The 19411-nt window shown below is 42.6% G+C and overlaps 1 protein-coding gene across 1 annotated transcript; it reads right to left on the bottom strand.

The window, feature by feature from the left end:
• Positions 1 to 1244: 1244 nt before the first annotated feature.
• Positions 1245 to 17719, bottom strand: gnmt (glycine N-methyltransferase). The gene is made up of 6 exons (XM_014126192.3): positions 17316 to 17719; positions 14446 to 14573; positions 12799 to 12912; positions 7040 to 7182; positions 2129 to 2247; positions 1245 to 1751 (listed from the first exon to the last, which is right to left on the bottom strand). The coding sequence occupies exons 1-6, from the start codon at positions 17522 to 17524 to the stop codon at positions 1580 to 1582; spliced, it is 885 nt and encodes a 294-aa protein (XP_013981667.1). The 5' UTR covers positions 17525 to 17719; the 3' UTR covers positions 1245 to 1579.
• Between the last annotated feature and the right edge of the window lie 1692 nt (positions 17720 to 19411).

The following is a 19411-nucleotide window of genomic DNA, read 5'->3' on the forward strand; positions in this document are numbered from 1 at the left end:
TACTGCCGTGTGAGATTTGCTGCACTTTCAAATGTGAAGTAGCCGAACAAGATTTTAAGCTTAATGTTCGGATCTGCTGCATCAGCCTCATTGCTTTTAAAGGTTTTTTGATGCAACTGGTTGTATTCATTTGTGATCTATCACATCCCACAACTGTCCCAGTGTATGTTTGGACAAGTTGACCAATAGAATAGATCAGCTTTTGTACTATGGGAGACAGTCAATCTACTTAGGCTAGTGCTTTTGCTGTTCGTTAGGCCTACTCATCTTGTTGGCTGACATAAAGTAAAATGTGGACAGTTTTAACATCTTCAATATGCGCCTCAGAATTCGATAATAGGGACATGCGCAGCTGCGTCCCTGATGTGTCCGTCTTCACTTGTAGCCTACTTCGGGGCTGAGATGCATGTGAGAAGGACCCGATCACATGACGGGCATTAGCTAATAAGAATTGAGATATCAGAGAGCCATGTGAGTGAGAGGTGCGTTAGAGCACAGCTGCCAGGAGAATTATAATTATTATATTCAGGCCACTATGGCTGCAAATGGCATGGATTTGTTTTAGGGAGCATTACAGCCACACAAAGGGGATGCCGTTAGGAAATTCGAGGCCTGGTGAGAATATTATCATCAAGCTCTTGTCAAATTGTGAATGAGAGACTGATGAAGTGTGTGCAGCCTGCACAAGAAACAAAGCAGAACTCTTGGATTTCATGCGACTAATGATTTTTTTAAGTCTCATCATGCAGCCTAAAATCTAAACATATCACAACTAAAGCTGCATAAATAACTAAATTAAGCTTTTAGGATGACCTGTTTCTTTGTTAACCGCTCAACACAGAATAGCCACATGTGTGCAGTCCCTCGGTAACGGTTTGGAGAAAATATCGTTTCCATTTTATTCAGCCACGTTCAAATGTATTCTTCATACTATAAAATAATGCCACAGAATTCTAAGCAACTCATCTGCTAAATGTACTAGTGTAGCCCACAGCCTTTTTGGCATAGCGAGATCAGAGTCTAACAAGGACAACTCAGAGTATGCTATTCTGTTCTTCTGAAATAGACTACATTTTCTTCATGTTTCTTTAGACTGGTCTAAAATAAATAATGGATTTATTGTGATGGTGTAGGCTATATTAAATGTATTTATTAGAGTTGTGATTAAATGTAGATGTTCCAAAAGGTCTGCATCAGTGGCTTGTAGGCTGTGTGTGGAAGCCAGGAGATGCTAAACGTGTTTATGTTAATTAAATTGTAAATTACTGTGAGAACGGCAGTTATTTGCTTGACAATCTCCGGCTGACAAAATACTACCAAGCATGGTTGGTAGATGCTTTCACATCACTCAAGATGGCTGTTGAGTGTCTCGTCTCTTACGTTGCCTGAGAGTTAAAAGTCGCTGAAAGACCAAGGGATCGAACAGCATGAATATGGGCATTTGGGCTCAGGTTTGTTTTGGTTCAGAAAGGGAGAAGAGGCGGTTTGAACAGAAGGGTCAGCAGAAGAGACATGACAGAAAGTGTAGGGAGAAATATTGAGGGTTGATACACAAAATCGTGGGAAAGTTGTGGGGTCCCTAAGCAGTCTTCTTGACCACGTGGATGAAGTAGCAGGGGGCCTGGCTCTGGCCGGGGGTGTAGGTCTTGAAGTCGCCGTAGACACTGTGCTCACACTTCCCGTGGAAGGCTCCCGTCAGGATCTCTTTGAAGTTGTCAATACGGTGAGGGTAATAGGACAGGCGGAATTTGCTGAGGGAACACACAGACACGAGGCATAAAACGGGGGATCACACTTACTCTCCTAGCCAACAAGAACAAAATTAACAAATATAAAATGGAATTAAGATTTTAAACTTCAATGTAAAATAATACTGGACTAAATTATAAATTTGGTTGGAGGCAAGTAATCTCATTTACTGGGTCATTTATCTCACGTGGTAAGTTGCAAGTGCCTACTGAGTAAAAATAGCCATTCAACATGTTTTGAAAAGAGAAAAACAGAACATTGCGCTCCATTGCAAAGGTGTAAGGTTGTCAATATATTTGACCGCATCTTAATGTGCTCATGACAAGTTTTACAATGCATTATGAATACATCTTAAAGCTAATGATATAAGTAGGTGTACCTGAGTTCGGGGGAACTCTGTGGGCCCTCTGGCACCTGTACGGTGTAGTCCAGGGTGATCATGTGAGGCTTGTTGTCGACCCACAGCACAGAGGTGGTGATGTCCTGAGTAAGATCACTCTGAAAAATGACAGGCACACACACACACCATGGTGGTTAGCCACAAAACAGTATGGATAAGGACATGCATACAGCATAATACCGATGCATGGATGCAAACACTAGCATGTAAGAGAACTCATTACATTTTATTATGACTACAGTATATTGGTGTACAATAGTACAGAAGACAACTGTAACCCTTCAGTGGCCAATATAGCGGCATAAACAAAATGTTGATAGCAAGGTGGCACTGCTAACTAATCACGTAAAAATAAAGGAAGCTGTTGCTATGGATCTACAAGACGTTGGGCGCTGACACTGGGACCTTTTCCATAAATGGGGGGAATTTGCTTAAGGACTGTTTACCTGGCCGTATTCATAGGCTGCACTTTACCAGACTTTAAGAACGAGTGAGTAACTTTGAAAGCAAGTGCATACATTTTTAAGCAGGCCTAAGAAATAAAATCATTGTAGATCCCAGTCTACTTCTATCAGGGCTTTGAGTTCAATGAAATCTGCATCTACTTTCCTGCACTCTCTCTGAAATTGTTTTCATTGCAAAGATGACAATATCCGGCAGGCTTTAGGGAGATTATGCCTAAAGCTCATCTGCTGGCCACTTTTGGCAGGAATAGCATCCCCATAAATTACTGTGTCCGAATGACTTCTTCCTCAAGCAGTAAATGCACTGATAGCACTCTCACATAGGCCAATGGTTCTCAACCTACTTTAGGTTACTCAACCCCCAGTACCCCCTCATGTGATCCCGAGTGGCGAAGCGGTCTAAGGCACTGCATCTCAGTGCTAGAGGCGTCACTACAGACGCCTTGTCTGTAGGCTGTATCACAACCGGCCGTGATTGGGAGTCCCATAGGGCAGCGCACAATTGGCCCAGCATTGTCCGGGTTAGGGTTTCGCCGAGGTAGGCCGTCATTGTTAAATAAGAATTAGTTCTTAACTGACTTGCCTAATTACTTTTATTTTATTTATGTGCAACTGATGCAGAGGCATTTATGATTCTTCAAGTACATCCTGCGGATAGGCCAGGTAGCCCCCAGGGGTACTAGTATCCAAGGTTGAGAACCGCCGACATAGGCTTTCACCGACCAAACACTTTTCACCTTTTTAAACCCAGACAGCTTCAGTTTCTTGCACTTCATAATTTGTGAAAAACAAAGTAACATTTCCTCATGTTTTACATTTTCCTGAGCAACAAGGCTCGGCATAAACTGTGTTAAAATCAGAATGGCAATGTGGGCTAGTGATTGCGTAAGTGGTGCAATAGCAATTTACCTTGGGAACTATTCCAAGAGATATGTTTATTTTGAAGGGAGTGAAAGTTTACAGACAGGAATACTAAAGCTGCAATATTCCAAGGGAATCCTGTTGTGATTATTATTGTTTCTCCTTGCCATGCGGTCATTATACATACAGTATCAGTCAAAAGTTCAGACATACCTACTCATTCAAGGGTTTTTCTTTCTTTTTTTTTTTTACTATTTCCTAAATTATAGAATAATAGTGATATAAAAATTATGAAATAACACATGGAATCATGTAGTAACCAGAAAACTGTTAAACAAATCAAAACATGTTTTATATTTGAGATTCTTCAAAGTAACCACCCTTTGCCTTAATGCCAAGCATGTGCAAAGCGGTCATCCTCTCCACCAGCTTCACCTGGAATGCTTTTCCAACCATCTTGAAGGACTTCCCACATATGCTGAGCACTTGTTGGCTGCTTTTCCTTCAATCTGCGGTCCAACTCATCCCAAACCATCTCAATTGGGTTGAGGTCAGGTGATTGTGGAGGCCGGGTCATATGATTCAGCACGCCATCACTCTCCTTGGTCAAATAGCCCTTACACAGCCTGGAGGTGTGTTGGTCATTGTCCTATTGAAAAACAAATGATAGTCCCACAACGCGCAAACCAGATGTGACGGCGTATCGCTGCAGAATGCTGTGGTAGCCATGCTGGTTAAGTGTGCCTTGAATTCTAAATTAATCAATCAGTGTCACAAGCAAAGCACCCTGACATCACACCTCCTCCTCCATGATTCACGTGGGAAAAACACATGCGGAGATCATCCGTTCCCCCTACTCTGCGTCTCACAAAGACACGGTGGTTGGAACCAAAAATCTAACATTTGGACTCATCAGACCAAAGGACAGATTTCCACCGGTCTAAAAGGCCACTGTTCATGTTTCTTGGCCCAAGCAAGTCTCTTCTTATTGGTGTCCTTTAGTGGTGGTTTCTTTGCAGCAATTTGACCATGAAGGCCTGATTCACACAGTCTCATCTGAACAGTTGAGTTTGAGATGTCTGTTACGTGAACGCTGAAGCATTTATTTGGGATGCAAGCTGAGGTGCAACTTATCCCCTACACCAGCAGTAACTCTGGGTCTTCCTTTCCTGTGGCGGTCCTCATGAGAGGCAGTTTCATCATAGCACTTGATGGTTTTTGCAACTGCACTTGAAGAAACTTTCAAAGTTCTTGAAATGTTCCGAATTGACTGACCTTCATGTCTTAAAGCAATGGTCATTTCCTTTGCTTATTTAAGCTGTTCATGCCATAATATGGACTTGGTTTTTTTACCAAATAGGGCTATCTTCTGCATACCACCCCATACCTTGTCACAAGGATTGTCTCAAACGCTGATTGTCTCAAACGCTCAAAAAGATAAGACAATACTTCGCAGCAGTCTTCATCAACCTGGCCAAGGCACAACTGTCAATCACCGCATTCTTATCAGAAGACTCAACAGCCTTGGTTTCTCAAATGACTGCCTCGCCTGGTTCACCAACTACTTCTCAGAGTTCAGTGTGTCATATCGAAGGGCCTGTTTGGACCTCTGGCAGTCTATGGGGGTGCCACAGGGTTCAATTCTCAGGCTGACTCTTCTCTGTATACATCAATGCGGTCACTCCTGCTGCTGGTGATTCTCTGAACCACCTCTACGCAGACAATCTGTATACTTCAGGCCCTTCTTTGGACACTTAAACCTCCAGACGAGCTTCAATGCCATACAACACTCCTTCCGTGTCTTTCAACTGCTTTTAAATGCTACTAAACTAAATGCATGCTCTTCAACTGATCGCTGCCCGCACCCACCCACCTGTCTAGCATCACTACTCTGGATTGTTCTGACTTAGACTATGTGGACAACTACAAATACCTAGGTGTCTGGTTAGACTGTAAACTCTCCAGACTCAGATTAAGCATCTCCAATCCAAAATTAAATCTAGAATCGGCCTCCTATTTTGCAACAAAGCATCCTTCACTCATGCGGCCAAACACACCCTCAAAAAACTGACTATCCTACTGATCCTTGACTTTGGTGATGTCATTTACAAAGTAGCCTCCAACACGCTACTCAGCAAACTGGATGTAGTCTATCACAGTGCCATCAGTTGTCACCAAAGCCCCATAATACTACCCACCACTGCGACCTGTATGCTCTTGTTGGCTGGCCCTCGCTTCATATTCGTCACCAAACCCACTGGCTCCAGGTCATCTATAAGTCTTTGCTAGTTAAAGCCCCACCTTATCTCAGCTCACTGGTCACCATAGCGGCACCCATCCATAGCACACGCTCCAGCAGGTATTTTTTACTGGTCATCCCCAAAGCCAACTTCTCCTTTGGCCGCCTTTCATTCCATTTCTCTGCTGCCAAAGACTAAATTGCATTTAAAAAAAAAAAAATTAATCACTGAAGCTTGAGTCTTATATCTCCCTCACTAACTTTAAGCATCAGCTGTCAAAGTAGCTTACTGATCATTGCACCTGTATACAGCCCATCCAACAACCTCATCCCCACATTGTTATATTCTTTGCTCCTTTGTACCCCAGTATTTCTACTTGCACATTCACTTTCTGCACATCTATCACTCCAGTGTTTAAGTGCTAAATTGTAATTATTTCACCACTATGGCCTATTTATTGCTTTACCTCCCTAATCTTATTACATTTACACACACTGTATATAGACTTTTCTATTGTGTTATTGACTGTATGTTTGCTTATCCCATGTGTAACTCATGTTTGTGTCACACTGCTTTGCTTTATCTTTCCAGGTCGCAGTTGTAAATGAGAACTTGTTCTCAACTGGCCTACCTGGTTAAATAAAAAGGTTAAATTAAAAAATGAAAAACGCATTAAGGAAAAGAAATACCCCAAATTAACTTAAGGCACACCTGTTATTTGAAATGCATTTCCAGGTGACTACCTCGTAAAGCTGGTTGAGATAATGTAAAGAGTTTGATGCATTGATGACAGCTTTGCAATGTGGCTACTTTGAAAAATCTAAAATATATTTATTTGTTGAACACTTTTTGGTTAATACATGATTCCATATGTGTTATTTCATAAATTTTGATGTCTTCACAATTACAATGTAGAAAGTAGTAAAAATAAAGAAAAACCCTGGAATGAGTAGGTGTGTCCAAACTTGACTGGTACTATATCTATATATCTATATATATTTTTTATACACCGGATAGGTTCAGTGAAACGTGTTGTTTTACAGGGTCAGCCGTAGTAGTACAGCACTCTTGGAGCAAATTAGGGTTAAGTGCTTTGCTCAAGGGCACATAAACAGATTTTTCCCCTTGACGGTGATACATGCCACCCCCCCCAAATAAACAAATGAACTAAATAAAAGGGTAGGTAACTTGATAGAGAGATTAGATGGAAGAACGGAATGGTTGGTCAGGACAGAGCGACAAACTAATATGATGGACAGATGGATTGACATAGACATGCCAACCACTGCTGAAACGTTCCTCAAACGTTTGTTTTTATTTAGTACCTTGTAGTAGATGTTCTTGCCTTGGGGCGCTCGGCCTGTCTCCAGAATATAGTCGTAGTTACGGTGGTCGATGATTAGGATGCCCCCTGGTCTCACCATGCTGGCGATATTCTGCAGGGCTAACTTCTGATCACTCTGGTCCCCTGGGATAGACAAAACACCAATACATCTTAACCACAAAACAATAAATATACTGCTACTGCCAAAAAATATATATAATACATTTTATCTTTCAAGACACCTTACATTAAAAGTAGGTCTACATAAAATCAAAAAACAAGTGCATCAAATCAAATTTGTCACATGCGCCGAATACAACAGGTGAAATCCTTACTTACAAGCCCTTAACTCTATTTCTTGAACTGGTGTTGGTTAAGAAAATATTTACTAAATAAACAAGTTACAAGAAAATAACAATAGTCAGGATATTACACGGGGTACCAGTACAGAGTCAATGTGCGGGGGTACAGGTTAGTCGGGGTAACTTATACATGTAGGTAGGGGTAAAGTGGGGTCAATGTAAATAGTCCGGGTGGCCATTTGATGAATTGTTCAGCAGTCTTATGACTTGGGGGTAGAAGCTGTTAAGGACCCATTTGGACCTAGACTTTGCGATCTGGTACCGCTTGCCGTGCAGTAGCAGAGAACAGTCCATGGCTTGGGTGACTGGAGTCTTCAACAATTTTTGGGGCCTTACTCTGACACCACCTAGTATACAGGTCCTGGATGGCAGGAAGCTTGGCGCCAGTGATGTGGGCCGGTACACACTACCCTCTGTAGCGCCTTTTTATTTCAACTTTATTTAACCAGGTAGGCTAGTTGAGAACAAGTTCTCATTTGCAACATACGACCTGGCCAAGATAAAGCATAGCAATTCGACACATACAACAACAAGTGGAATAAACAGAGTCAATAATACAGTAAAAGAAAACAAAAAGTCCATATACAGTGAGTGCAAATGAGGTAAGATAAGAGTTAAGGCAATAAATAGGCCATGGTGAAGTAATTACAATATAGCAATTAAAACACTGGAATGGTAGATGTGCAGAAGATGAATGTGCAAGTAGGTATACTGGGGTGCAAAGGAGCAAGAAAAATAAATAAATACAGTATGGGGATGCGGTAGGTAGATAGCCCATCTGTAAACAGCCCATCTATGTACAGGTGCAGTGATCTGTGAGCTGCTCTGACAGCTGGTGCTTAAAGCTAGTGAGGGAGATATGAGTCTCCAGCTTCAGAGATTTTTGCAGTTCATTCCAGTCATTGGCAGCAGAGAACTGGAAGGAAAGACGACCGAAGGAGGAATTGGCTTTGGGGGTGACCAGTGAGATATACCTGCTGGAGCGCGTGCTACCAGTGGGTGCTGCTATGGTGACCAGTGAGCTGAGATAAAGCGGGGCTTTACCTAGCAGAGACTTGTAGATGACCTGTAGCCAGTAGGTTTGGCGATGGGTATGAAGCGAGGGCCAACCAACGAGAGCGCACAGGTCGCAATCCAATTTGTTGAGTAGAGTGTTTGAGGCTATTTTATAGATGACATCACCGAAGTCGAGGATCGGTAGGATGGTATGTTTGGCAGCATGAGTGAAGGATGCTTCGTTGCGATATAGGAAGCCGATTCTAGATAAAAGTTTTGATTGGAGATGCTTAATGTGAGTCTGGAAGGAGAGTTTACAGTCTAACCAGACACCTAGGTATTTGTAGTTGTCCACGTATTCTAAGTCAGAGCCGTCCAGAGTAGTGACGCTGGACGGACGGGCAGGTGCGGGCAGTGATCGATTGAATAGCATGCATTTAGTTTTACTTGCGTTTAAGAGCAGTTGGAGGTCACGGAAGGAGAGTTGTATGGCATTGAAGCTCGTCTGGAGGTTAGTTAACAGTGTCCAAAGAGGGGCCAGAAGTATACAGAATGGTGTCATGTGCGTAGAAGTGGATCAGAGAATCAACAGCAAGAGCAACATCATTGATGTATACAGAGAAGAGAGTCGGCCCGAGAATTGAACCCTGTGGCACCCCCATAGAGATTGCTAGAGGTCCGGACAACAGGCCCTCCGATTTGACACACTGAACTCTGTCAGAGAAGTAGTTGGTAAACCAGGCGAGGCAATCATTTGAGAAAGCAAGGCTGTCGAGTCTGCCAATAAGAATGTGGTGATTGACAGAGTCGAAAGCCTTGGCCAGGTCGATGAATACGGCTGCACAGTAATGTCTCTTATCGATGGCGGTTATGACGTTTAGAACCTTGAGCATGGCTGAGGTGCACCCATGACCAGCTCTGAAACCAGATTGCATAGCGGAGAAGGTTCGGTGGGTTTCGAAATGGTCGGTAATTTGTTTGTTGACTTGGCTTTCGAAGACCTTAGAAAGACAGGGTAAGATAGATATAGGTCTGTAGCAGTTTGGGTCAAGAGTGTCCCCCCCTTTGAAGAGGGGGATGACCACGGAAGCTTTCCAATCTCTGTGAATCTCAGACGATACGAAAGAGAGGTTGAACAGGCTAGTAATAGGGGTTGCAACAATTTCGGCAGAGAATTTTAGAAAGAGAGGGTCCAGATTGTCTTGCCCGGCTGATTTGTAGGGGTCTAGATTTTGCAGCTCTTTCAGAACATCTGCTATCTGGATTTGCGTGAAGGAGAAATGGTGGGGGCTTTGGCGGGTTGCTGTGGAGGATGCCGGGCAGTTGACCGGGGTAGGGGTAGCCAGGTGGAAAGCATGGCCAGCCGTAGAGAAATGCTTATTGAAATTCTCAATTATAGTGGATTTATCGGTGGTAACAGTGTTTCCTGGCCTCAGAGCAGTGGGCAGCTGGGAGGAGGTGCTTTTATTCTCCATGGACTTTAGTGTCCCAGAACTTTGAGTTAGTACTACAGGATGCAAATTTCTGTGTGAAAAAAACTAGCCTTAGCTTTCCTAACTGCCTGTGTATATTTGATCCTAACTTCCCTGAAAAGTTGCATATCACGGGGGCAATTCGATGCTAATGCAGAACGCCACAGGATGTTTTTGTGCTGGTCAAGGGCAGACAGGTCTAACCTTACGGTTAGATGCCGAGCAGTTGCCATACCAGGCGGTGATGCAACCGGTCAGGATGCTCTCAATGGTGCAGCTGTAGAACCTTTTGAGGATCTGGGGACCCATGTCAAATCTTTTCAGTCTCCTGAGGGGGAAAAGGGGTTGTCGTGCCCTCTTCACGACTGTCTTGGTGTGTTTGGACCACGATTGTTTCTTTGTGATGTGGACAGCAAGGAACTTGAAACTCTCAACCTGCTCCACTACAGCCCCGTCGATGTGAATGGGGGTGTGTTCGGCCCTCCTTTTCCTGTAGTCCAAGATCTTCTTTGTCCTGCTCACATTGAGGGAGAGGTTGTTGTCCTGGCACCACACTGCCAGGTCTCTGACCTCCTTCCTATAGGCCGTTTCATCGTTGTCGGTGATCAGGCCTACCACTGTTGTCGTCAGCAAACTTAATGGTGGTGTTGGAGTCATGGGTGAACAGGGAGTACAGGATGGGACTATGCACGCACCCGAGGGGCCCCAGTGTTGAGGATCAGCGTGGCAGATGTGATGTTGCCTACCCCTACCACCTGAGGGAGACCCGTCAGGAAGTCCAGGATCCAGTTGCAGAGGGAGGTGTTTAGTCCCAGGGTCCTTAACTTAGTGATGAGCTTTGTGGGCACTATGGTGTTGACCACTGAGCTGTAGTCAATAAATGGCATTCTCACATAGGTGTTCCTCTGGTCCAGGTGGAAAGGGCAGAGTGGAGTGCAATTTGAGTGGGTCTAGGGTTTCCTGCATGATGGTGTTAATGTGAGCCCCGATTGGCCTTCATGGCTACCGACGTGAGTGCCACAGGGCGGTAATCATTTAGGCAGGTTACCTTCGCTTTCTTGGGCACAGGGACTATGTTGGTCTGTTTGAAACATGTAGGTATTACAGACTCAGTCAGGGAGAGGTTGAAAATGTCAGTTTGTCCACGCATGCGTTGAGAACAAGTCCTGGTAATGCATCTGGCCTCACGGCCTTGTGAATGTTGACCTGTTTAAAGGTTTTGCTCACATTGGCTACAGAGAACGTGATCACAGTCATCCGGGAACAGCTGGTGCGCTCATTCCTACTTCAGTGTTGCTTGCCTCGAAGCGAGCATTAGAAGGCATTTAGCTTGTCTGGTAGGCTTGCGTCACTGGGTTTGTCTTTGTAGTCTGTAATAGTTTGCAAGCCCTGCCACATCAGACGAGCATCAGAGCTGGTGTAGTAGTATTCAATCTTAGTCCTGTACTGATGCTTTGCCTGTTTGATGGTTGGTCTGAGAGCATAGCGGGATCCAGAATAGTGTCCCACTCCTTGAAAGCGGCAGCTCTATCCTTTAGCTCGGTGCGGATGTTGCCTGTAATCCATGGCTTCTGGTTGGGATATGTACGTACGGTCACTGTGGGGACGACGTCGCCGATGCACTTCTTGATGAAGCCGGTGAAGCCAGTCAGTGCTAGAAAACAGTCCTGTAGCGTAGCATCCACGTCATCTGACCACTTCCGTATTGAGCGAGTCACTGGTACTTCGTGCTTACAAGCAAAAACTAAAGCAGGTCAGATTTGCCAAATGGAGGGCGAGGGCGCGCTTTGAATGAGTCTCTGTGTGGAGTAAAGGCGGTCTAGAGTTTTTTTTCCTCTAGTTGCACACGTGACATGCTGGTAGAAATTAGGTAAAACAGATGTTTGTTTGCTTATGGCCTTATACAGCTCGTTGAGTGAGGTCTTCGTGACAGCATCGTTTGTGGCGGTAAGTAAACAGCTACGAATAATATAGATGAGAACTCTCGGTAGATAGTGTGGTCTACAGCTAATCATGAGGTATTCTACCTCAGGCGAGCAATACCTCGAGACTTCTTTAATATTAGACATCGGTGGTTTACCTACTCGCCGGTGAAGGCATCCGGCCGTCCTCCCCTTTTCTCTCTGTCTTTTCTTCACGCAGATGACAGGTATCTGGGCCTGGTCTTGACAAAGCAGGTTATCCATTGCGTTGGACTCGTTAAAGAAAAAGTCTTTGTCCAGTTTGAGGTGAGTAATGGCTGTTCTGATGTCCAGAAGCTCTTTTCGGTCATAGGACGGTAGCAGCAACATTATGTCCAAAATGAGTTACAAAACGTGCAAAAAAAAATTATAAACAAAATAGCACAGTTGGTTAGGAGCCCGTAAAACGGCAGACATCACCTCCAGCGCCATTATCAAAAGTGCAATTTAAAATCAAAGGGCAAGACAAAACAGGATAGATAAAAATAGGGAGGCGTTGGGTACAGGATACAAACCCGGTTTATGGTAAGGGTTTAGGTTTAGGCGTTAGGTCTGGGAATAGGATACGGAACTGGTTTAGGGTAAGGGTTTGGGTTGGGGGGAAACAGTTAAGGCACTGAAGGAAGGGTAGACAGAGTCAATCATGGACCATAGGCTATAGGCTTTCTTGAAGAGGTGTTTTTTTTTTTTTATGAGATGACTTTCTGCATGTCGTATGTGTGGGGAGTGCATTACTTGTATACTGTTACTAGCACTTATACTGTTATAACGGAACTATCAATTATTACTTGCAAGGTCAGATATCATCCCGGTCCTGCAAAGCTACACAATGTGCAGGCTTTCGTTCCAGCCCAACACAGAAGGGACAATAATAAAGTACCAAGAACTTCAAAGAGTGCACAAATAAGTTACTTGTGGGTCCAAAATTAGTTAGGTAATGACAATACTGGCTGCCTGCCCCTCACTCACCTTTGAAGTCTGGCAAGTGAGCGAAGGAGTTTCCCAGGCAGATGACTGCATCAAACCCATTCCCTGGCTTCTGCACATCTTCTGTTAGCGTCAGCCAGTTGGCCTCCTCGATCACTGGCGGAGGGTAAGGAAAAAGAGGAACAAAATTAAGAAATTATATTTAGGACTAGAGTATTTTCTTTGACATCTTCCCTCCTAGTTTAATACCAATTAGGAAAGCTGAGGAATTGTGTTAGCTCTGCCTAAGTTTTCGCTCAGCGGGCTAACAAATAGAGATGTTAACGGCTAACCGTTAATCAGGGTCTACAGGGCTATTTGCATAATTGTGTGGAGTTAAACTGCAGCGTGTGTATTTTCGTTAGTCATCATGCATCTTATCACACACCCACAGCATACAGAGCCTACCACCTGTCAGACAGCGCAAGAGTTGCTCCTCAAAAAGTCTGTAGGCTACTGGAGTGTAACCTGCTTTTGTAAGCCTAGTTATTGCACAACAAATAATACTCAAGTCAAACTTTATGTCACATGCACCGAATACAACAGGTGTAGACCTTACCGTGAAAGAACTCAACTCTTTCTTGAACTGCAATGCTTTAAAATGATAAATTAACACAAAATAACAATGAAGAGGCTATATACGATTCTAAACGCAATCACATGTTAAAAACTTGCAACCACGATTAAAAAGAAGCCATTTATTTCTGAACTCTGAATTAAAGCGCACCTCCCATTCACCATTCAGGTGTATAGGCTATAGCCTGCCTACTGCTGACTATCAAAGTGTCACCCACCACTTTGCAATGTGATCTTGTAGTATAATTGTTTGAAACCTGAATGTTTTACTTTACTTCAAATAATGAGGCATATCTTGCCTTGTGAAAATCCACCCGTAAAAATGTGGATGCAATTATTTTATAAGACTTCCTCATGTCATTAACAGCATTTCTCTCCTGTTCTACATAGCAACTTTCTTTCGTTGTCCAGAAGCCAAAGGCACAATACTAGTCATATTGACAACGCATTATAGTTCTTGCTTTTAGATTCCCCCTCTTTCTATGTTTTTAACTGAGATTTTAATCTTGGTCACAACTGTTGGTATTAGGTTAAGAACGGTGTTTTCCGCAAATTGCCTTTTGGCAAATGTTTGGAAATTAAGTTTTATTAGCTGCTTCATTACAGGACTTGCATGTTTAATAATAGGCTATAGCCTTTTGAACAGTAAGACAATAGGCTTGCTATTGTTGCATGTTTCCATTAAGCTCTTAATGAAAAAATGTCCAGTCCTTGTATGCATGCTTAGTATCAGAAAGGAAGAGGCAAAGCGAGAAGTTTCACTCGACAAAATCTGTCCAAAACAAACCCATATTATTTTGGGCCTAAGCTTGTCGCCTGCCTTCCCACCTTGGGCCGACTCCCATTGTTAAGGCGGAAACATAAGCATCTCATCATTATATACAGACCTCTAATAGTATTTTCTGTTGGTCACGTCATTTTACTGTTTGGAAAAAATTTTACCGTTTGTTGACCGGTTAAATGAAGGTTAGTTAGTCAGTAAGGAGGCAGCAAAATTGACCGAAATGTGTATCCCTACTAACAAAGCATTGTTGTGCAGAGGAGACCCAGATTTGAATCTGTCAGACTACTCACCCCACTGGTCAAAGGCACGCTCTTTTCTTCTCTCCCACCTTTCCTTCAGGGCGTACTTGAGCATTTTGTCGCTGGCGTCCACGCTCGTCATCATAAATCCCTCCTCCACCAACATGATGGAGTCCACGCTGCAATAAATCAAAACCATTGATGTTGGGTTTTGAACAAATTATTTGCTTATGTAACCTTCAAGGAGAAGTTCAGGTGTGGAAATTGTTGTAGAAACGCATAATGATAAACATTCAACATTTGGCAGTAACAAAACCACATAGGCCTATATGAAGTTGGCTAGCTTTGTGCTAAACTAAGCCAGCGTCAGCTATCTAGTCCCTAAATGGTCCTAAGCTAAACTATCACTGTTTTTGTTGGGTGTGTCACTCATTTCAGTGTGTTGCTAAGGTTAAAGGCAAACAGTCGACGAAAAATGAATAACAAACACCTTACAAATGATGTCCAAAATGTATAGTGACACCTGCAACAGGTTTGTTAAAGCCAATGCGCATACATTTTAGTGGACCGCGAACACACTATAGAACCATTTGTGAATGGGGTGGACCTGTGGTCAAGCTTTTGCTGAGCTGGCTGAGTCTGAGCTGAGTGTGTGCCAATTATTTCCATAGTAGACCGTTGCGACACAAATCGAAACAGCATTTGGCAGTTAAATTAGTCACACTCACTGTATCATTGGTTGAGAAGAGGGATTTAGTACTCTGAGAGAGTATATAAGTAGATCCAATGACAAAACAACTAGATGGTTTGCTATGGCAGAACATTCCAAAAGCCTCAAATAGCATATAGCACAGACACTCCTAAATAATCCAGTTCCACCAGCCATGTTTACTATGGGAGATACCAGGGCACACTTGCGAGGGTGCAGCCAAACTCAAAAGGTCTACTGCACTACTCTGCCGGTATGTTCATATGACCATGGATTTCCCCTTGGAAATTAGGATAGTTTTCCAACTGCCACACGGTTCGCTATGTGAATTAGGACGTGTGTTAGGGCCATAACTCAAATTAGCTCAGTATAAGAGTACACCAGATAGTGACTACTGTACAAACCAACCGGATATCAAGTGTGGCAATGATATAATGATTAGGCTAACACATTGTCTGGACTTAGCCAGTCAAAATCTTTTCCAATTCATCTACTTACTAATCATGGATTTCAGCAGCCCCGTGGTCAGAGCTACTGCAGTTGACGAGACATGTGAAAACACAATTAACTCCTCTCTTGTTAAATTCAACGCAATAGATTAGGTTATTTACTACATTGCACAATGGCAAAGTGTTTTCTATACAATATACACAACCCTGACACTTATGTAGGCTTTTGCATTGACGATCACGTCTTTGCCAATGCAATATGCGTTTACATTTTACATTTAAGTCATTTAGCAGACGCTCTTATCCAGAGCGACTTACAGTAGTGAATGCGTACATTTCATGTATTTTTTATTTTTTGTACTGGCCCCCCGTGGGAATCGAACCCACAACCCTGGCGTTGCACACACCATGCTGGCGTTGCACACACCATGCTCTAGCAACTGAGCCACAGGGAAGCTGCCTTTGTTTCCAATAATCTATGGTCTATTCAACAATGGCAACAACCGAATGCTGGATGTAAGAAGTTTACAATGTTTGGAAAAACATGACTAGCAGCTTCCCAGATTATCTGACCTACAAAAACAGATACACACTATCTGTGGGGAGGAAAACCAGTCAAGACACACCACTATCAGGACTATATTGGTGCAAAGCACTGAGTCACTTTTGCCCAGTACACACCCTTACAGAAGGTTTAGATGGGCTATTCCAACCTGATGTGCTGGACAGGCTATTCCAACCTCAATTTGTACTTTTTTCATGGGTGTGAGTAGCCCCATTTGCCCAACCAATCTGAAAACAGCTCCACATTTTACCCCTGCTTGAGTGAACATTTGGTATTTGGCATTGAAGTGGTACAGCTAAAAGGAGCTGCTAAAAGTAAAGTAACTGCAGTGGACGGCAACCTCCTGTTGCTTTTGTGTTATTTCGGAGAACATCTTTTAGTATTTTTAAGAGTTATGTTTCATAACTTAAACGTGCAGGTAGTGCCTATAATTCTGTAGACTATGCCCTGAACAGGGACCCATAATAAAAACATCTCTTCACAGGTAGCAAGTTGGTCCTTATTGTGTAAGAAAACAATACACCAATTTACTAAAATAAAATAAAATCAAGATGTATGCTTTATGCCTTCTAGGTGTAATCCCAAAACTGCTGATAGGGTTATTATGATAGTAAGCACTAGTAGGTATCAAGGTATGTCAAACATGTATACCCTGCTTTCTGAAGTGACCCAATAGCAGCATTTGTCGGTAATATCTAGGGAAATAAATGTATGCCACATTGGGTTCCAGTCACACAGTATTTTGTGTTAATCCATATCCAAAACAAATCCAGTGTTGAGTAAATGTGGGAAAGGTTAATTTGGGAGAAATTCGTAAATTGCAGTTCTCAACGCTGAGCAGATTTTAACAATGCATACATTTCCGCAGAATAAAATTGCTTTTCATTCGTTGGAGGCTGTCCTATCTAGCCAATACACACGACGTTTATTTTGTGGAAGCGTACATTACATAAAAAACAGGTGGTAACTAATGGAATATTTCAGCAACTGCAATCAAGGCCTCGCCAAACGCTAGACACTAAAGAGACGATGCTACAAACAATACGAACCACACGTAAATCTGAAAAGTTTGTTTAGAGCTCGATGTGTTATGTGCTTATTATAGGGATGTTTGCAGTGGCCTACGAGGGCCCACACGCTGTTGTGTACGGATACATGTACAGTTCAGAAATACTAGCTGTATCGGTGACATGCCTACCCTGTGCCGCAGGCAACATCCAGTATCCTTTGCACATCGTGCTGTTTTAGCAGGGACACCACCCAGCTTTTGTATTCTTCCGTTCTACTCCGCGTGTCTCCGATGTACAGCTGCCACACCTTTGCTGCTTTTCCGTCGGCATATTGATCAGGAAGCCCCACGGAAGCAACGCCGAGAGAACGCGTCCGAAAAACACTGTCGACTGACATTCTGTATCTTCAGGGATCACACTGAGTGCTACTTTGTGCAGAAATATCAAATTCTAGACTGGAATATTTATGAAAATAGTGAGGCACGTATTATATATTGGATATCCGTATTTTTATATCTAGCCTTTCTCCAAGTCTTAACCGTGTTATTATTATTTATACTAGCTAGAGATAAACTGGAAGCGAAACTTTAGCCCAATGAGACTCCTGTATACTCACGCCTTCTTTCTGATTGGACACGGCGTAGTCCTCACGTCAACATTGAGGAGTTCAATTAATGTCCGGGCATCTCCTGGTGCTGGTGAAGCGGGTTAGCATTGATTGCATTCGATTTGGAACCGGGCTGCCACTTTTCAAATGCAAAAAGTAATGCTTATGATAAAAAAAAAGGGGTTATCTGCATTAATGAAAACAAGTTTGAAAATGTGAAGATACATTTCATGGAAAAAATATGTATTTTTATGAAGGAAGAAAAATTTTGCCTTGTTGACATGTCTGAGAGGCTCAGATCACTGTTCGATTTGAGGAGGCGCTCCTCACTCACCGCTGTTCATGTCGCGGGCCATATCCCGGTGCACTGCGGCACAGGTTAATAGAACTCCCTCAATCGTATGAGGTGATGAAACATGGATCAAAATTCTCCGCCCTAAATCTAGTATTTCATGAGTTGTATGAAAGTAAAACAGATGTTGAGGCCGCTGAATGAAAGTGTGTTTAATGTTGAATTTAAGTGAAACATTTGAGTGAAACATTTATTTGTAGCCTATTATAGTGCTAAGCAATTAACAATACAATTGCAATCAAGAACTGATGCTACAAGTAGTTTTTCAAATTCCACAATACACAAACTATGTAGGCCTAACCACTATAAAACGTTTTCAATTACACCATTTGTCTATTTGATGTGAGTTTTTTTTATTTGTCTGCAAAAATGTATAGCACGACATTAAATTGTTTATGAGGCAGGTTTTCTCTACACCCCCAACTGTGTTTAGGAAAGTAGACACCTCCTATGCTGATTGGCCAGTAGACTTCATCACAGACCCTCCACCCTCTGGTTCAGGCAGATCCAGTACTATCCAGGCCAGGGTACAGGGTTGGGTAGGTTACTTTCTAAATGTAATAAGTTACAGTTACTAGTTACCTGTCCAAAATTTGTATCTGTAACATTATCTGATTACATTCAGTTACTTTTAGATTACATTCCCCTTAAGAGGCATTAGAAGAAGACACAAATGTATGTTACCAATTGAATGACATCTATTGCAGGATAAATCAATGTTAAAGTTTACATAGCTGGCCATATATGGATGTTAAATTTTACTTTATGGGTTGGTTATGTAGGCTTCTTCTAACCCATAGCTTTCTTCTACATATAATAATATGTTTAAATTACATCTTTACGTTAATATTTGTATTTGTATTTATTAGGGATACCCATTAGCTGCTGCCAAGGCAGCAGCTACTCTTCCTACTCTTCCTAATATGTTCCTGGGGTCCAAACATATATATATGTCCAAAAATGTATGTAGCAACCTCAGATTGCCCCTTTAACTCTATCAAAAGTGTGCAAATTTGAGCATGTCTCCATTGACCTATGTATTTATTTTTTTCAGCATGAATTAGGTTGAGCAATAAAGAAAACACTTTTATTATGTAGGCTGGGATCCACACTATGCATCTGTTGCAAGAGCGCATTCTTCACTGGCTGTCCACTGGTTTAAAAAATAATGATTGATAAGCAGCAACCTGTTGAGGAACCCCTAGCCAACAGCCAATGGCATCGCGAAATACAAAACCAACTAAAATACCACAATTCAATTTTCTCAAACAATCAACTATTTTACACCATTTTAAAGATAAGACTCTCGTTAATCTAACCACATT

This window comes from Salmo salar, chromosome 11 (assembly GCF_965601325.2).
Source record: "Salmo salar chromosome 11, fSalSal1, whole genome shotgun sequence".
In the NCBI taxonomy this organism is placed as follows: Eukaryota; Metazoa; Chordata; class Actinopteri; order Salmoniformes; family Salmonidae; genus Salmo; species Salmo salar.